At 44.8% G+C, this 17,994-nt stretch overlaps 1 protein-coding gene across 2 annotated transcripts; it reads left to right on the top strand.

The window, feature by feature from the left end:
- The first annotated feature begins 3,292 nt into the window (after positions 1-3,292).
- On the top strand, positions 3,293-17,074 carry DIPK1C (divergent protein kinase domain 1C). 2 transcript variants are annotated; one of them, XM_063419821.1, is made up of 5 exons: positions 3,293-4,729; positions 5,150-5,207; positions 9,988-10,665; positions 14,124-14,288; positions 15,927-17,074. In XM_063419821.1, exons 1-5 carry the CDS (start codon positions 4,566-4,568, stop codon positions 16,140-16,142), a joined length of 1,281 nt encoding a protein of 426 aa, XP_063275891.1. In that variant the 5' UTR covers positions 3,293-4,565; the 3' UTR covers positions 16,143-17,074. The 2 variants fall into 2 exon arrangements, with proteins under 2 accessions (XP_063275891.1, XP_063275898.1); XM_063419828.1 differs by lacking the exon at positions 3,293-4,729 and having other exon boundaries at positions 4,745-5,207.
- The last annotated feature ends 920 nt before the right edge of the window (positions 17,075-17,994 follow it).

Below are 17,994 nucleotides of genomic sequence, written 5' to 3'. Positions count from 1 at the left end.
ATAATGAGATCACTTGGCCTGAACTTGATGCAAAGACTGGAAACTGCATACAGAAAGAGTGGAAAACAATATCAGCATTTTCCCTTCTTTGTTCACCCTTTCTCACACGGTGGGCAGACACACAACATGCCACACAGATTCCACTGGAGAGCATCCTCCTAGGCTTGGAAAATTGCTCTCCAGCCACTAATCTCAGGCAAAGAATATGCCACTTATAGTTCCCCTCACAAACTGATTAAGCTTCATCTTACAGCTAGTTTTCCTTTTGGTGGTTGGTAACATAAAGAGGCAAAGAATGTAGCAGAGAAGCAATAGGCAATATTTGTCAGGCACTATTTGGGATATGTGGAAGAATATTCCAGAATATTTTTTACGTCTTAATTTTTCCATCTTGTTTGAAGAGTTACGAGTAAACCACAATCTTCTACAGTGATTGCCAAGGTATCATACTGGCTTCTTCATCAATACTGTTTCCAAAGAGAGGGGAAAGTTGGCATGAGGTTATCAAAGAGATTAATTGAAAGGGGATATGTGGGAAGAGCAGGACAATTAAACTCTGCTCTGTGGAATCTAGAAATTAGTAAAAGAGAAAGAGAAAGCTAATATCTTTGGCTTTCCTGGGCAACTATGCCTAAGAAATATTTTAAAAATTAAAAAGCAAATACGAGAAAATATATTACCATTTTTTTATCCTATTTAAACATGGGAAAGCTTTTTCTGTCTAAACACTTGCCCTTGTTTAAATCAGTGAATTATACCAGGCTTTTCCCTTGCCCACAAAGCTGCACTCTTTATTTTATGCTGTGCCATTTTTCTGCTTCTGGTTCAAAATGTGACCCAATAAACTCACTGCTCACCAATGCCATAAAACTTCTGTGAGAAGTTTGCAACATACTCTTTTTGATTAATGGCATAAGTGAGAAAATACATTTGGATTCCTCTGGTAGACTCAGTACTCTGCAGGGGAATTTCACTGCCTAAAGGGCATGTTCAAACCTATGTCTAACCTTGCAAGGTTTCTCAGCAGCAACTTTGTCAAAGGAAATCAGAAAGAAATATTTGTGTGTTAAAATACATTTTCAAAGTCAATTTAAACAGCCCTTAAGTTTCTTGAGCTCCTAGAAGGAAAATAGATTCATATGTGCCTTGTGAAAGATTAGCAGACATGCACCCTATTTCCATAGACAACCAATGACAGAAGGTGATAAAATCAATCAAAGAGAACAATAAGTCCTAATGAACCAGTTTTACATTTCATTAACTTGAGTGCCAAGGTAGTTCTTAATGGCTGATTTACTTTCTTTCTTCATGAAGAATTCAGTAATTAAGAAAATAAGGTCCAACAGCATAATACAACTTGAGCCTGCAATGCAGTTTGTGTCTGAAGGTGATGAGAGGCATGAGGGCTGAGCAGCTCCTTGGGCTGAGGACTCCTCATGGCCCTGGTCTGAGGAGCTGCCGAGCCCCTGCAGAGGCACACAGCCCAGGGGGATGCCATGCCAGGCTCCCACCTGGCTGTGCCAAGGCATCTCACTGCTGGCCACTGAAGCCCCTGAAGCCTACACCTCTGAGCTGTCACCGCTGATGTGCAGTTTTGTGACGTGCCCAACACAGCGGAGAACAGGAGACCAATTTGATGCTGACATCGTGCTCTAAGCACTAATTCAAAGATTAATTGGGTAGGAACTAATTCAGTTAGTCCTGGATTATTTTTACTGCCCTTGATGTTGCTTGCCTTAATTCAACTTCTACCAATTAATTTCCATCAAGTTTAATTCTCAGAAAAAATGAGAACAGGAATATAGCTTCTTTTGGGAACACAGGAATGCAACATGAAGCAGCCACAGTTTAATATATACAGAAAGCAAAGGTTCTCTGATGCTGAGGGGTTTTTTAAAGAAAAATTGCTATGGCTTATAGGGACACTCATATATAGATATATATACACATATATATAATTAATTCTGTTAGTCTAAACCTTGAAGCTTAGGGAAATCTGAAATTAGACTTGAATTTTGCAGCTAGCAGTAGATTGTTATTAAAGACTAAACCACTTGATCCTAAATCACCTAGGCTTTTAGCTTTTACTCAAGCCAAGCTTTCTGGGTAAATTCTTGACCTATGTTGAAGCTCTCTATGTACATTGGTACAAGAAGGTATGTGTACATACACACATACGTATTTACCAGAACTTGGTCAACTTTTCCCACCCACTAAAGTCAGTGAGATATTTAAAAATTCAGAGCCTGAACAACTAGATACAACCCCTTCCCCCTCCTGAATGCTATGCTGAAATCTTTTGGGAAGACAGGGCTTTATTCTCTGCAAATGCTTCCTGTGGGATTTACCATAAAATGAAACTGGTAAACTACCCAGTATAAGTGTCATACAACTTACGTTTGCTTCATTAAGCTCTGTTTATCTTGTACTTTTATGCTTTATTAAAACTATTAAAGCAGTATTAAAACTACATTGAAGCCTATTATTATTTTCTTAGTTTATTTCTTCATATTCTATAATTTCAAAGCATTTGAAAGTTAGAACTCATGCTACATGTAGCAGCTGTTTCCAAACCAAAGAGGAGGATGTGGGCTCCTTGCAGACCCCCAAATCCAGTGAATTTGAGCAGGTATCTTGGGTTGAAATGAAAAGTGCAGCCAGACACCCTACTGCTGCTCCCTTCTGGGCTAGCTACCCTGACCCAACTGCTGAGGGAGCAGTGGCAGGATATGGCTGGGGTGGAAACGAGGACAGGACTGCTTCTTTCAGCAACCATTTCCATTAGGATCACCTTCTCTGCAATATCTCATTGCATATTTAGGGTGCAGACATTTGATACAGCTCTGCCTCCAGCACCCCAGAGCACCCAGCCCTGCAGTGTGCCTCCCTGCACCAGCCTGGCGGCATCCTCAGGGCTTGCTGACCTCTCTGAAAATAATCTCAGCAACAAACAGCTTTACATTTCTCTGCCCTCTTAGCCAGCTGGGAAAGCTCCCTGGGCAGCAAGCAATATCTTTCACTGGGGAAAGAGACTGGACTAGGCAGGCAAGACAAAAAGGAAAACGGGGAGGTGGTGGTAGAGGAGGAGGAAGGAACATGCCTGTTTTTTCAGCAATAATTAGAGAAGGTCAGCTGTGACACCTAACCTGGTCTGAAATCTCTGTATTTTGTTCCTGGCTTCAAGTCAGATGTAATTAGATTCGTTTTCAGAACCATTGTTGAAACACCAATGTCACATATACAGAATTTCACAGACATTTAATAAAAATATCCTTTGGGGATTGCTGACAGAGAAGTCAAGATAAACACTTTTAAATACATGTGAGTTTGGTAGTGCCTAAACTATTACCCAGACTTCTCAGGACCAAGCACTAGGGACTTAATGCTTGACTTTCCCTCATCACCCGCATTCCTCTTCCATGTGGGACATATCTCAGGATTGTTCCAGACATCAGTATGGCAGATCTGCAATTTTATCTCCTAGGTGGCAGCAGTCACTGATGGAGGTTGGCTGTGTTTCAAGCCTGGCTGGTACTCCTACAGAGGAATGGCTGAGTGAAACTCTTCCTTGTCCACTTATTGTCCTAGAAATTTCCAAAGAGCACCCCAAGCTGGTCAGAGACAGCTTCTGAAAGCATTTTCTATCAGACTGAGAAACAGGATTAAAGTCTTTTAGTTCCTAGCTGCCTCCTTTTGGTCTTTGCTGCTTGCCACATTCCCAAGAAACAGACTGTATCACCAGTGCCTCAGAAGTAAGCCTCTCGGTAAAAGAATTGGGGGAGAGAAAAAGAAAATTTGAAAAGGCAGCCTCAGCAGGTGAAGAAATGAGACGGTGGAGAAATCGAGCAAAACACACTGCCAGAAGATCTGGCTAATGATAATGATTCTGCTTCAGAGACTTTGGAGATGAAAGTAATTTTGCTCTTCTTGCATCTCCCTCCCCACTGACAATCTCTAGAAAGGAAAGCTGGAATATGTCCAGCAATATTTTTATCTTTCTTCTTTTCTGCCACAGTCTGCCATCTACTTAGAAGCTCCATTTCAAGCCCTGCTCTGCCAGGTAGAGGAGAACTGCACTGTAAAAGGTGCAGATAACAGCAAGTCTGCTCCACCTGTGCTTTTCCCTTGCTGTTCTAGGAGATAAAATTCGATCATATCAGTAGAGACATCTTTCTTTTTAAAGACTTGTCAAGGAATGATTTCTCATTAATCTAGCCATGATGCTAAGAGCATATATTACTGAACCGAGCTTTCTCAGCAGAGACAGTGAACATCTGCACCTGGAGTGAGGCGAGGATGCCAGGACCTTCCTCGCTGCACGGGAACAAACATCTGAGTCTTTGAGCCCCCAGAAATGTTAACCAAGTCCCGCAGAGGCTGTCCGGCGGAGCTGACCACGCCGTGACAGGGACACAGCCACAGCGAGACAACGCGAGCTGCCGGGGAGCCAAGGGGCGACCCACCATGGGGGCGCTGGGGGCTGAGCTACTGAAAGGGCATCTGGGTAGCTCCTCTTCCTCCATTAGCTCCGGGAGAATGAGACTGGAGAAGTTACTCCAGAATAAATGACAACTTTTTATTCCTTTCCGCATTTGTCGGGAGACGAAGCTTTCACCAGAGGGACCTGTGCGTCTCCAGACTGCCTCTTCCAAAGTAGTGAGCAGCCGCCTGGATGGCAAAGGGTTCCCACAGCAGCATCCATCACCCTTCAAACTCCTTTTATTCTCGGGTGAGAAACTCGCAGAGGAGAGGCGGGGGGCAGGAGCCGCCAAGTGGCTGCAGGGGCCGCTTGGCACAGGGGAGCGCAGACAAAAGCCGGCGGAACTACGTGGCTTAAATTCAAAAGGGGCGCTCCGGGCTCCGCCAGGGCAGCCCCGGCCCGGGGAGGGGGCGGGAGCGGCCGGGGCCGGGGCAGCCCGGCGGCAGCGGGACGGGAGTGCGGGGGCGCAGCGCGGCTCCCCGGCCCCGCCGCTCGCCCGGGGCCGCCGCAGCTGGAGCGGCCCCGGCGCGGCCCCGGCGCGGCGATGCGGGGCATCCCGGGCTTGAAGCGGCTGCGGCTCAAGGTCTGGCGGCGATGCGCCCTGCTGCTGCTCCTCCTCTGGGCTGCCTGCTGGGTGGTGGTGAGCGCTGCGCTGTTCCTCCTCCACAGGAGCGTCTTCTCCGAGCGCTGCACGGACGAGAAAAGCCACCGGATCCTGGCCAGGCTGGTACGTGCCCCGGCGGGACGCGGGGCATCTCCCGGGGGCGGCCCGGCACCACGAGGCGCGGTCGGTCCGTCGGGGCCGCTCTCCGGGGCGCCCTGCCCGGCTCCGGCCGCCGGAGGTGCCGCATCGCCGGCGCCCCCGGTGCTCACGGCTGCCTCCCTGGCTCCTTCCCTCCCTGCCCCCCTCCCTCCTTCCCTCCCTCCCTGCCTCCCTTCCCGGGGCGAGGTCAGGTGCAGGCGGCGGGCGTGGGATGCAGGTGCGCTGCCCAAGCCGAGCGCTCCAAAGCGGAGGAAAGCCTTCCTCAGGGTGTTGGTGGTTTTTGCTTGTTTTTAGCCGAAAAGCTGTTTGTTCCAAAGTCGTATTTCAGAAAGTGTCAGGCAGCTGGTATCGCCTCCTTTATGGTCTGGCGTGTAAGATGTGGTTAAAATTCAAGCAAGGAATCATTAAAATATTCAAGCAAATATTCATTAAAATTTCCCTTTAAAATAATAATGAACAGATTTAGGACTGTGTAGGAAACACTGAGAACAGGAGTAGCGTGGGTTAATGCTTTTAGTTCAATTTTGTTTCTTAGTCAGGGTATCTGTAGTGCCAGTGGTTAGGTAGGAAAGGAGGAATCCTGGTGGGAATTAAATAATCTATCACTGCAAGTAAGCAAAAACTGGTCATAGATTTTCCTTAATTCTGTACAATAATGGAAAAGCAAGTGTAGGCAGCGGTCCTGACAGTGTGTTTCTAATGGCAGTGAGATCCAGTTTCTTTACCTGAGGAGCCAGATTGAAGTAGGGCTGAGCTCAGGTTTGCAGCTGAAGGAATGATTCCTGCCTCATCCTTACGTGCTTGGGAAGAACACTGAGATCTGCAGGTGCACGGAGCTGCCAAGCTCAGGGAGGTCCAGGTCCTTGCCATCGCAGTCACCAATAAACAGATGGACAGAGACCCTGTTGCTGTTCTTCAGTTTGGAAAGCGTCAGGCAAGACTTCAAAAGCCCAGGGATCAGATTTCAGTCGCAAGCTTGGAAAGTTGACTCTGTCACTGAGACAGCTCAGGTTCAGACCCTCCTTCCAGAGGAAGAGTAGCTGAGATTGTTGCGCTTGTCTGTGAGTAGGTGAATGATCAGTAGCATACTTACGGTTTGTAAGCAACAGTTTTCCCAGCTGAGGTTAGAAAGGGATTGTCCTTCTAGTGGAATAATTAGAAAATGAGCTTGTCTTCATCCACCCCAAAACAAGTCTTTCTGCATCTTCTGAACATAGCATGAGTTTCACTGTTACAGAATGTGCAACTGAGACATGAAACAAATAACCTGATAGCTTGAGTCTCACAACTTTTATTAAGCAAAAATCAGCTTCTAAGGAAAACTAGTCATCTCTCAGTAGGGGATGAGATATTTTAAGTGGGTGAAAATGCCCTTGCAAGTGGCATTTCTGAAGGTTTTATTTCCTTATTCTGAGTAAGATATACACCTGTGCAGATGTGTACTGCACTGAGAAGGCTGAAATAGCACTGGGCAATTTGCAGTGACCAACTTTAACTCTCAAAAAACCCTCTCTTGCTCTTTCCTAATGCCAGTCTCATCTTCATTTACACTGAACACATGAAGTCATAGCAATCAATTTCTGTTCCCTCTGGAGAAATCAACTAATTTTGATGCCTTCCAAACCTGGCTCTGTATTGCATTTACATAGAAGTAGTAGCTAACAAGGCGAAACATCAGTTTCAGGCCACTGATGGTGGTACAGTGAGTTATTTAAATTTATATAAATCCTTAGCAAGGTTTACATTAATTTAAGTTTTTACATTAATTTAAACCCAGCTTTTAAAACTTATCTTGATAAGTGCACTGAAGACATTAAAAATTATGTAGCCAATTTTAATAAGATACATATGAGTGAGTCCGAACCATGCTTGTGTTTGCATTTTTGTGTAGTACAGCTGCTTCTTTATAAGGCTTTTGGCTTAGTAGCACTTTCATATTTTAGTTTTAAGAATCTGGCACTTAAAGCAGAATCTGTGGCCTTCAAAGGTCAATCATTAGGTCGATTTAAAACTATCTCATCAACAGATCGCAAAATTCAGTCATTAAGACAGGGGTGGCAGTGTGGAGGACTATTTCTGAAATATTTCTTTGGGGAATTGATTCTTCCTTTTATCAGCAGGATGATGGACAGTCTTGTATACTGAAGTCTGAAGTTAGTGGAAAGCTTCCTGTGTTGGTAAATAATAACTGGTCCATCTTGTCATGCAGAGTAATCTGTATTACCTGGTTAAATGTTTTCAGTCCACCAAATTTGTGTTTTAATACTGTAAAATGCAAGCTACTACATCAGGGAGCATCATAATACAAGCCATGCCAATATGATGGAAGACTGTCCCATTAAACTGTGTCTTTGGAATGGAGGTAAGGGTCAAATAATTGCTTCAAGATGAACTACCAATGCAGACTCTGCCTAAAAGGCTGGTAAGAAATGGTTCAGTCTTCTTGATTGCTTCCTGGAGGAAGCCTTTTTGAAAGCCTTGCTTGCCTTTGTGACCAGCTGAGAGTGCACTTCTGGAAGGCTGGTCTGTGTTTCATAATTTTGAGACTGTGAGCTCTTTGGTCCACTCCTCTTCCACAGATCCCAGTTTGCAAAACACCGCACAAGTTCATTGTAAGAAAAATATGATTCAGACACCATCAGATACTAGGTTAATAATCAAGTATTTATATCTTCAGCTGAAAAAACAGCAGGAAAGTCCTAAACAGCAACCATGATCAAAAAGGACCTATCTCCTTTGTCTGAGAAATCTGAGTCTGGTTTTTCCACAACTACTCTTTCTCACTAATGCCATTAAGAATGACAGAGGAAAATAAGCTGCACCTTGACATGTTTGGCTACAGGTCATGGTCAGGTGTTCTTTTAGATGCCAGAAATCCAGGCATGTGAACCCTCTAAGAGTGAACAACAGTAAAATTGTCCACAGGGGCAAGTGTTCACCCATGTGAACCTAATTACATGACTAAGTCCTATCTTCTCTTACTGTACCAGAAGAGAATTAGATTGTGGTCTGTCAATAGAGTTTTAAATGTGCTTGTACTTACAATCCAAAGAAACCCAAAAAATTTCCTTCTGTTTGTAATTTTCTTTCCAAAATTGCTTGGAGTTCCAGATGGTAAGAACTGCTAACCTACTTTTGTTGAGAAAACTACATTTGCTACTTGAAAAGGTAGAGTAAAATTGTATTACATTAGTAGGAGTAGATTTTTTAAAAGCAAGAACATTGATCTGCGTGCTCTGAAGTCTGCAGACAGCTGAGTGAGTCTCCTTAGCCATCCTGATGTGGATGAGGATGCAGATGTGTGCGTGTTACACATGCATGGACTCAGTGTCCAGACACTCATCCAAGAATTTGCCTACCTGACTGTCCTTGCTGGCATTGAATGTTCTCACTTGAGCTGAGAGAACATCAGAATATAAATAAATTTTACGTTTCTCTGAACTGCCCTCAGTGAGCTCTTTCTGTCAACTGATCACCTTTCTTGGATTTTGGACTAAATCCTCCACCCATTCCCCAGTGTGTCATTTAAGGCTGGACTCCAAATGTTGCTTGGCATCAGAACATATTCCTCTGGTGTCCACACCTCAGAGAGTGTCCCAAGAAAATGCTTTACTTGAATGCTGTGATCACGCTCCTCGTGGAACAGCCAGTCACAAAGGAGGTGGGGCTCAGGCGGCCGCTGCAGTCCTGCACGTGCAGGGGGGACCTGCCAGTTTGTTTAAATGAAGGCTCAAATGCCAGAAAGCAGTGGAGGTGGATGACACTGTCAAGCTGCCTCACAGATGTTTGGCTTTCTGCACTACCCCCTCTGTTCCCCTTTCACCAGAGACCTCTGATCATCCCCTCTACTGAGCAACCCAAATCAGTCCCTACAGCTGCTCCTCTGAATGACCATAGGAATACATTAACTGCCTCCACTTTTGGAAATGATTTTATGGAAATTATCCTGGCTTGAGAGAAGGACTGGTGCAGGAATCCTTGCTGTTCTTACACTAATTTGCATTGACCACTAAACTATCAAGCAACAGTTCCCTTGTTTCCAAGGACTGATTTCTCTCCAGTTAAAATAAGATTACATATTGAAGCAATTAATATTAAAATGTCACTTCTGATAGCTACACATAAAACCTGGAGAGTCCTCATGTTCTGCAGTATTTACATACTCAAAAATTCTGAAAGTTCTTGATCCAAAACTCACTGAACACAACCTCTGTTTTTCCTGGTGATACAGGAGTAAGTTATCACAGCTTCCTTCAGGCTATGTTGAGTGCAAGGCTGAAACATGCAGAGCTGTGGAATGTCCCACAAATCCAGCTACACATGGATTTTCCTGTAGTTTCAGTGGTGATGTCTAAGTGATGGTGCCCTAAACCTTCCAGAGAAGTCCTGCATTACTCTGTGCCTTAAAGTGTTCCAATCCTTAATCAGGCGCAGCCCGAGTGTTCTGAACTCAAATGTGTAAAGAATTTCAGATTAACAGGTCACCCAGTCCCTTTCCTTGCCCCTGAAAATCCTGCCCTTTACCATCCCATAATCCCTGTTCTGAAGCAAAACTCCCCTAGTAATAGGTCTCTAGAGACTTCTGAAAAACCATTGAATGACCCAGGGTTTGTAGGTGTGTGTTTGCAGTTCCATGACTGCTGCAATCCCCTCGAGCTCAGGGCTGTTGCTCATTATTTGGCTTTCTTCTACACGGTCCATGGGGGTATGGTTCTGCTATGAACATTCTGTTCTTTCACTCCAGTGCCTCGACTACAGCAGCGGAGCCCTGACTGGGGACCTCTGTGAAGACCTGTGTGTGGCACACAAGCTGGTGTACAAACACTGCCTTTACTATGACAGAGGCAAGAAGGTCATTCAGGCGGACTGGAGAGGCCAGCCCATCGTACTGAAATCCAAAAAGGAAATCTTTTCCAGCTACCAGCACCTCAGTATGCTAGAGGAGATGGAAACACAGGATATCCCTGAAACAGAGCTTCTGCTTATGGTAGCTTTGGAGGTCAAAAATGCCCTGGGGCTAGAACTGTCTAACAATACCATGGGGCCCCTGTGGACAAGGAAGAAGGGACCAAGTTGGAAAGCACAGGTGGCCAGCATGTGGTCCTTGCTCCAGCAGGAAGAATATATCTACTTCAGTTTGCTGCAGGACTTCAGCAAACATGTGCTACGAATTATTGGCTCTTGTGGACACTTTTATGCTGTGGAGTATCTCACAGCTGGACATGCCTGGCACAAAACTCTTTTTCCCTTGGAAAATGTGATCGGCCCCTCCCTTACTGGACACAGAAGCAGGGTGAGAGCCATCATTGACATTGCACTCAGCTTTCTGGACATGGTGCAGCATTTTGACAATGACTTCTCTCACCGACTTCACCTGTGCGACATCAAACCAGAAAACTTCGCTATCAGGCAGGATCTCACGGTAAGTTAGGCCTTTGGGATGGTGTTCCAGGAACCTGAGGTCAAATTCTAGTCTGAAGGTGACTGTGGAAAAATGACACTGCCCTCCTTGTACAGCTTTTGGCTAAGTTTTTGCAAAGCCAGTGAATTTACAAGCACCAGGGGAGATTCTCTACAGCTTTCCCTCTTTGTAATGTGTACAGCCACGTTTTTGGAGCACTAAATCCTGCTTCCTATTTTGAAAACTTCTTACTCATTTCTGTTTTGTTTCACTTCTTCAAAGGCACTGGGTGCAAGGTCCCTTGCATGTGGTGAGGGATGCCTCCTGAAGGCAAGGAGATTTCAAAAGCTTTAAATGAAGCTGCTATTTGAGCCATACTTTTGGTAGTGATGCTGAAATGAAAAAAAAAAACTGTATGAATTTGAAATCTAAGGCTGAATTCATGATTCTGACACAAGGGGAACTCCCCACATCCAAACATGCATGTTTGTGCTTCAGTGGTCAACTTATCTGGTCTGGAAACTATGTAAGGACAGCAACATGAAACTCCCTGCTACTGTCACACTTTGACTTTTCATTGTGCAGCTGAAGCTGGGACCTGATAGCTATGTATGTTTTCTAAGTTGTAATGCAACTCACATTCGTTCTGTGGACAGAAATTCCTCTGGTTTTGGTTGAGATTTTGTCTACAGATTGGGGGTACCGTGCAGTGAGTAAGTGTTTGAGCTAGGCTCCCAACTTGGAGTGTCATCAGTGGAGTTTCTGCACTCTGAGTGAATATAAAGCATTTTCAGGGACTTTAATACTATTTCTAGTACTCACCGAGTGTTAATGTAACACTTGTATCTTCAGAGTACTAGACGAACACTACCTAAACACACAGCCATTAAGAGCAATTAGAGTGTTTCCCTTTCACCCCTCCCTCCCCTCCCACTGTTTATTCAGGTGCAATACAGCAGCTGAACAGGGAACGGCTGAGGAGCTACAGCAAGAAACTAAAGCAAGCTGTACCACTATTTAGGCAAAGCAGGAATTCCTCAAGGCAGGCTCTGCCCATCTTCCTCAGTTACTCAGGGCTGTGGCTGCCTGTGGCTGCCTGAGCACACACCAGAGCATCTGTTTCACAACCTACTCACAGGAAAATAGATTCCAGTTAGGGAAAGGGCTTGAATACCGGATGTGTCTTCTCTTATGAGTCCTTTTGGTGAGGTTTGCTTTGCCAGGATCTTCTGGTGACCAACCAGTTCCAGAATGGAAACATAGCAATGCAGCCTCTTTTTCGTCTCTTATGTTTGTTTTAAGCAATTTTTTCACTTGCTGGTTTCTTGTATAGGATAATAAAAAACCTCATAATTGTACCACTGTTCCTTATTCAAGTAATGAGACTTCTAATGTCCAAAGAAATGTGCCTGGAATGCAGTGGGTTTACTTTGAGAATTTTTTTCATGTGGTGGGGATAAATTTCCAGCCTTCACATGCTCTCCTGCATCACAGAGAGGAGCTGTCTAGTAGATCAGCCAGGAGAATTTTAAGCTGCCATGGAGCCACATAAGGTACAGATATAGAAGGAGGTTTGGGTGAATGCACAGTGCTCTGGGAGAGCTTCCTCTTTTACCAATATTTCAGAGAAAACTGGAAAGATTACAGCACCTTAACATGATTTAAAATCAGGTCATGAGCCAAGTTGGGTCCTTTCTGTATTTCCTTAGATACTTTTTCCATCAACTATGGTCATAGAAAAGCCCACCAAAGTGGGGTTTTTTTATAGGCAATGTCACCCAGATGTGTCTTCACAGGGTCTAGCTGGATGCCCACACATTTTTACAGAAGATGAATTTCAGTGAAACCACTGAACCCTTTGGCAGCCATGTGTTTGGGAACCAGGGCTGATTTTCCTAGTAGAGTAATGGATCAGATTGTCAAATGTGCTGGCAAAGACCCCACCTGGAAGGTGGAACTGTGACGCTGGGACTGGGGGAAACCCTGCACTACTCTCACTGTCTCTTCTCCAAAGAACTGAACAGCAAAACCACAGAAAGCTTAAGGAAGTAAAGGAAAAAAATTGCTTGTCTAAACATGTAAAAATTCCTTAGGCTACATCATCACTATAGAGCTCTCCAAAATGCTTAAAAATACTTGTGTTTTTAAGATATGCCTCATCTCTGTAAGATTTTTCCCTATGGAAAAAGGAGTAGAACAAAATGAAGATTAGCCCATGTTCTTTATTTTGCCTGTGGAAGGTTTATTTGGCCTTCTACCAAACCAGACATCTTTAGTTCCTGGGGTTGATCCAGTTGCTGTTCCAGTCACACAGTTCATCTTCTCCTGTTACTTGGGAGGTCGAATCTGAAAAATAAAACTATCACTTGAGCCCAAGTAACTCTGCTTTGCCCAGGTCCCAGACATTTTCCTCTATGAAATTGTGTGTCAGATGCTGCAAGGGAACATTCCTGATCCTGACTGTCAAGTGTGAAATGCAGCTGTGAACATTCGCTGCCTGCAGATCCATGGTGTTGGAGACAGGCTTCCTTCCCTGTGGTCACCCACAGCTTGGCTCACACCAGGCAGCTGCCATCCCTGTTCTGGATTTCTTTCTTTCCCTCTTTATTGCTGTGATTTCTTTAAGTGAAGCATTCATGGGTGGAGTGGCACTGGCAGAGACTGAGACCAGAGCCCTCCTCTTCCAGAGAGGTGTCACCCCCAGCACAGGCAGCTGTTCTGCAAACACTCTGTGCTGCGTGTGCACTGCTCTGAGAGCTTCGTGCCAGGGGGAGGAAAGTGACTGACTCCTTTCACTCAAGTTTTTTCTGCTGTGACCAACTTCTGGCTGGACTCTGGTACAGACCAGAGCCATTTCTGGACCATAAGAACAAGGACTGTGCACAATAAGCAAAGAGGACTGGACAAAGCCAGACCCAGCTTTCAGCAAAGTCAGGGATCTCCTTCTACGGCTGAACAGACTCAAACCCCCAGAATGCACGGACAGGTTTGCAGGAGCTGTACCAGGTGCAGCTAACCTTGCACATCCCACTGCTCCTCTCCACAGTGGCAAAGTCAGGGGTTTAGTCTGAAGGCTGAGTTCTAAAGGATACTGTCTGGCCCATGGGTAATTGTGCATCATCGTTTAATTGAGAGGTTGAGGTGCCATCTGCATATGCTGCACCTGCAAGTAAATCAGTCTTCAGACTGGATAGTTCCACTTTAGGGCAAATCAATCCAATTGACTCCAGGGATGCCTATTGTTCACAAATAATTTTTCCATTCCTTGTGTCATAAGCATTGGCTGTTTTAGCTTAAAAAGTGGCTTTTATAAGGCTAGCGTGGCTCAGTTCAGTGAAATAAAGCCCCTGTAATCCTAGTTCCCTGGCAGCAGTTGCTCTCAGCACAGCATTTCCAAAAGCAAGCAGCAAAGAATGCCTGCTCAGGCCTGTCCTGGAGGCTGTGCTGTGCCAGATCTGATGGGATGTTTTGATTCACAGGTGGTGGCCATTGATGTGGATATGGCCTTTTTTGAACCCAAAATGAGGGACATCCTGGAACAGAAGTGCACAGGAGATGAAGATTGTAATTTCTTTGATTGCTTTTCAAAATGCAATCTGAAAATCAGAAAATGTGGAGCACAGAGAGCCAATAACAACTTGCAAGTGAGTAGACACAGCTGTTTTAAGCATCCATTCCTCTTAAAATCACACTGACTATAAAATGTATACTATGTACGAGGAGACTGTGAGATGAAGACAGTCAGGTTTTTAAACGTGTCCACGTGTCAGTCCTGTTTAGAAATCTCGTCTTGGGGCACACAAACAGATCTTTATATTCACTATATATAGTCTTAATTTGCCAGTGTTTTCTGTAGGTGTTAGCCCAGTGCCACAGACAGGATAGCAGAGTAAATATGGGCAGGGGACGAACACTTCTGTCTCCACTGATGGTAAAGTCACATCCTTGAGTTGCACCTCAAATCCAATGTTCATTTCTGGGCCCCTCACTTCAAAAAAGACATTGAGGTGCTGGAGAATGTCCAGAGAAGGGCAACAGAGCTGATGAAGGGTCTGGAGCACAAGTCTTGTAAGGAGTGGCTGAGGGCGCTGGAGATGTTTAGGCTGGAAGAAAGGAGGCTCAGGGACATCCCACTGCTCTCTATAAATACCTGAAAGGAGGTTGCAGTGAGGTGGGTGTTGGCCTCTTCTCCCAAGTAACAAGTGGTAGCACAAGACAAAATGACATGAAGTTTCACCAGCGGGTGGTTTAGGTTGAATATGAAGAAAAATTCCTGAAAGGGTAGTCAAGCATTGGAACAGGCTGCCCAGGGAAGTGGTGGAATCACCATCCCTGTGAATGTTAAAAAAACTCAGAGATGTGGCACTTGAGATGTGGTTCAGTGATGGACTTGGCAGTGCTACAATGACTCTTGGACTCAATGATCTTAAAAGTCTTTTCCAACCTTAGTTATTCTATGAATCTATGAGAGATGAGGCTGCCCAAGTGTAAGCAGTGGTTGTGACTGTCCACTCTACAGATGTGGTGTGTGGGTGTAGTGGGGTCCATGGGATTCTTGGCTTTGGGATGAGGTGTCTTAAAGCTAACCCAGCTTGTGTTTGTGGGAGGCTCTGGAGCAACAGAGAGGCTGCAGGGGTGTAGCTTGTCAGCCTTTTGCCTGCTTCTCCCACCCCCTCCCCTCACCACTTGTTATGTAGAACTGTTTAGGTTGGAAAAGACCTTTAAGATCATCAAGTCCAACCATTAACCCAGCACTGCCAAGTCCACCAACAGATCACACCTCTAGTGCCACATCTACACATCTTTTAAATATTCCAGGGATGGTGACTCCTCTAATTCCCTGGGCAGCTTGTTCCAGCTTGACAACCATTTTGGTAAAGAAACTTTTCCTAATATCCAACTAAAACCCCTAGCACAACTTGAGGCTATTTTCCCTTGTACTGCTTGTCACTTGGGAGCTGAGACTGATCCTCACCTACCTACAACCTCTTTTCAGGTACTTATAGAGGCTATAAGGTCCTCCCTCAGCATCCTCTTTCCTAGACTAAACAACCCCAGCTCCCCCAGCTGCTCATAAGATGTGTGAAGGGCAGGGGCAGCCTGAGAAGAGGGCCATCCCTTAGCTAGAGGGCAGCCTTTATGGATCCTTTTCTATACCTCCGTCTTTGAATGGCTAAAGGCATTTTAGATTCAGATGACATTTTGCTACAGTCCCAGGGAAGCAGCAGGGCATTAGTCGTAGCTTCTGAAACACAACAATCTGCTCTTTTTCTTTTCCCCAGGTAATTTGTGACAAAATATTCCGTCGCTGGTTTTCCCCGAATCTCAGAGGAGCGCTGGTTTCCCTGCCCCTGCAGCTGCAGCTGCAGAAAGCCGTGCAGGAGTGTGCTCAGCCGGGGCACACGGGTGCCACCGGGCACCAGAGGACTCTGAAATCCCTCTCCGAGTTGTACCACCTGCTTCGGGTCACTCAGCGAGAACTGCAAGGGGCAGAGTAGACACAAAAGGCAGAACTGCAAAGGCCACATCCCCTTCTCTCTGCCATGCCTCCCAACCCTGTACTTTTACAGCACAGAGATGCCTTTCTGCTATGCAAATGAAGTTCATGGCTGCAGGTGCAGCACGTCCTGATAATATCCTGTCAAGTGTTAAATTGCTTTACATTACTTGGATTCTGTTCTTGCTTATTTTCCTGAGCCAGCATTACCCCTCTCCATCAGCATTCAGCACATCCTTCTGAGCTGTAGTCACTGCTCGGATAGCATCTGAGTGTGGTGCTCAGTCATTGTGGTGCTCAGCTTCATTTACAGAAGAAAAGTGTAAGTGCAGCAAAACTCCATCAATAATGAAAAGAATGGATGGGTGGGTGTGAATAAGTACATGTATGGTGTTTAAGTTTCTCTGTCAAATGAGGGGAGGGATTTACAGTACAGACAGAGCATTCTGTGTTGAAAAAAAAAGGGGGATCTCAAACAGAGAAATGTGCTGTCACACAAGGAAAGGGTTGCTTTTGTACAAAGCAGTCCTTTCTGATGTCCCCAAATGCATTCTCTCTGGGGCATTGCATTACCTGTGCCATAACTAACTCTTTAGGGGAATAATTATATAAAGGTACTTTGGACTTTTCTAGAGCAAAATAATTATACCCTTGCTGAGCTCCCATGTGGGTACTCATATTCTGCAGTGAAGAGGTATGAATAATGCTACTGGATTTTCCCATGTGAACAAGCCCTCAGGCACTTGTACATCAGAGCACTTGATAAGAAACACTCTTTTGCCAGAGAGCAGAAATGCCCAGGAATGTCAACAATCTGTCCTTTGCACAGAACAATATCCAGACCCAGAGTTTTCTTCCACGGTATTTTTTTAATGAACAAAAGGAAAAATTTTTGTACACATTCATTATCTTGCAATCAGTTATGTAAATAAAGATCTCTAGATTAACTTAAAAACATTAAGTTTGCCTTTCAAATGTGCAGAGCTGTGGCTGGAGGAACTAACATGGGTTCAGGGGGCGCTGCAAGTGCATAGGCCCTACACCAGGTAATGTCCCCGTGACCTTTTGGTTTTGGCATGGGGACATTACAAACCCACAAACAGGAATTCCCGCAGCCTGTGGCAGCCCTCAGCTTGGAGGAATCAATGTTAAGACCGAGGATACTGATTTGGGGATGTGAGACATAACAACACTTAATCTGCTACATCTTCATGTCCCTCAGCCTTATGACAGCTGTGAAGCCTGTGAGCACTAATTAGACATAAACTTTCCATTTCTGGAGTGGTTCTTTAAGGTAAAGACTACCTGTGACCATAAAAATGGAAGCTGCTTAGGAGACCTTGACCCCTAAAAACCTAGCTCAAATTTTCAGACTGGTGCTAGTGGGTTTTTATATTTCTTGCAATATCATATTTTTAAAAATCATGCAAGCCCTCAAGAAACTCATAGCAAGAGCAAGGTCAGCTGCCTTGCCTGGGGCTGGACAAGCTGCTGCTAAACTGGAGCTCCAGCTTAGGAGCTCCTGACTGATAAAGTTGCTCTCAGTCCATGCTTCTCTTTTAAGCAAGCAGGCAAAGAATGTTTCAATAGTTTAAGATGATTCTTTGCAAAAGCAGGAAGGCAAAGCGGAGTAAGAAGAAACACAAATTCCAGAACTAGCCCTGTTACAAAGTCATGAAATAGATGGAGAAAATAATTAAGAACAGAATTAGATTGTGGCAAAGGAGCAGGGATAGGTAAAATATCTGTTAGAGAGAAGACAAGGAAAGAGAGATGAAGAAAAATAGAAAAAAAAAAGAAGTAAAAAGTGTGTCAGCCTTTGCAGAAACATGATTTATGATGCAAGATTCAAT

This window comes from Prinia subflava, chromosome 1, assembly GCF_021018805.1.
Source record: "Prinia subflava isolate CZ2003 ecotype Zambia chromosome 1, Cam_Psub_1.2, whole genome shotgun sequence".
NCBI classification, from domain to species: Eukaryota; Metazoa; Chordata; class Aves; order Passeriformes; family Cisticolidae; genus Prinia; species Prinia subflava.
This window is presented reverse-complemented; position numbering and strand designations above follow the sequence as displayed.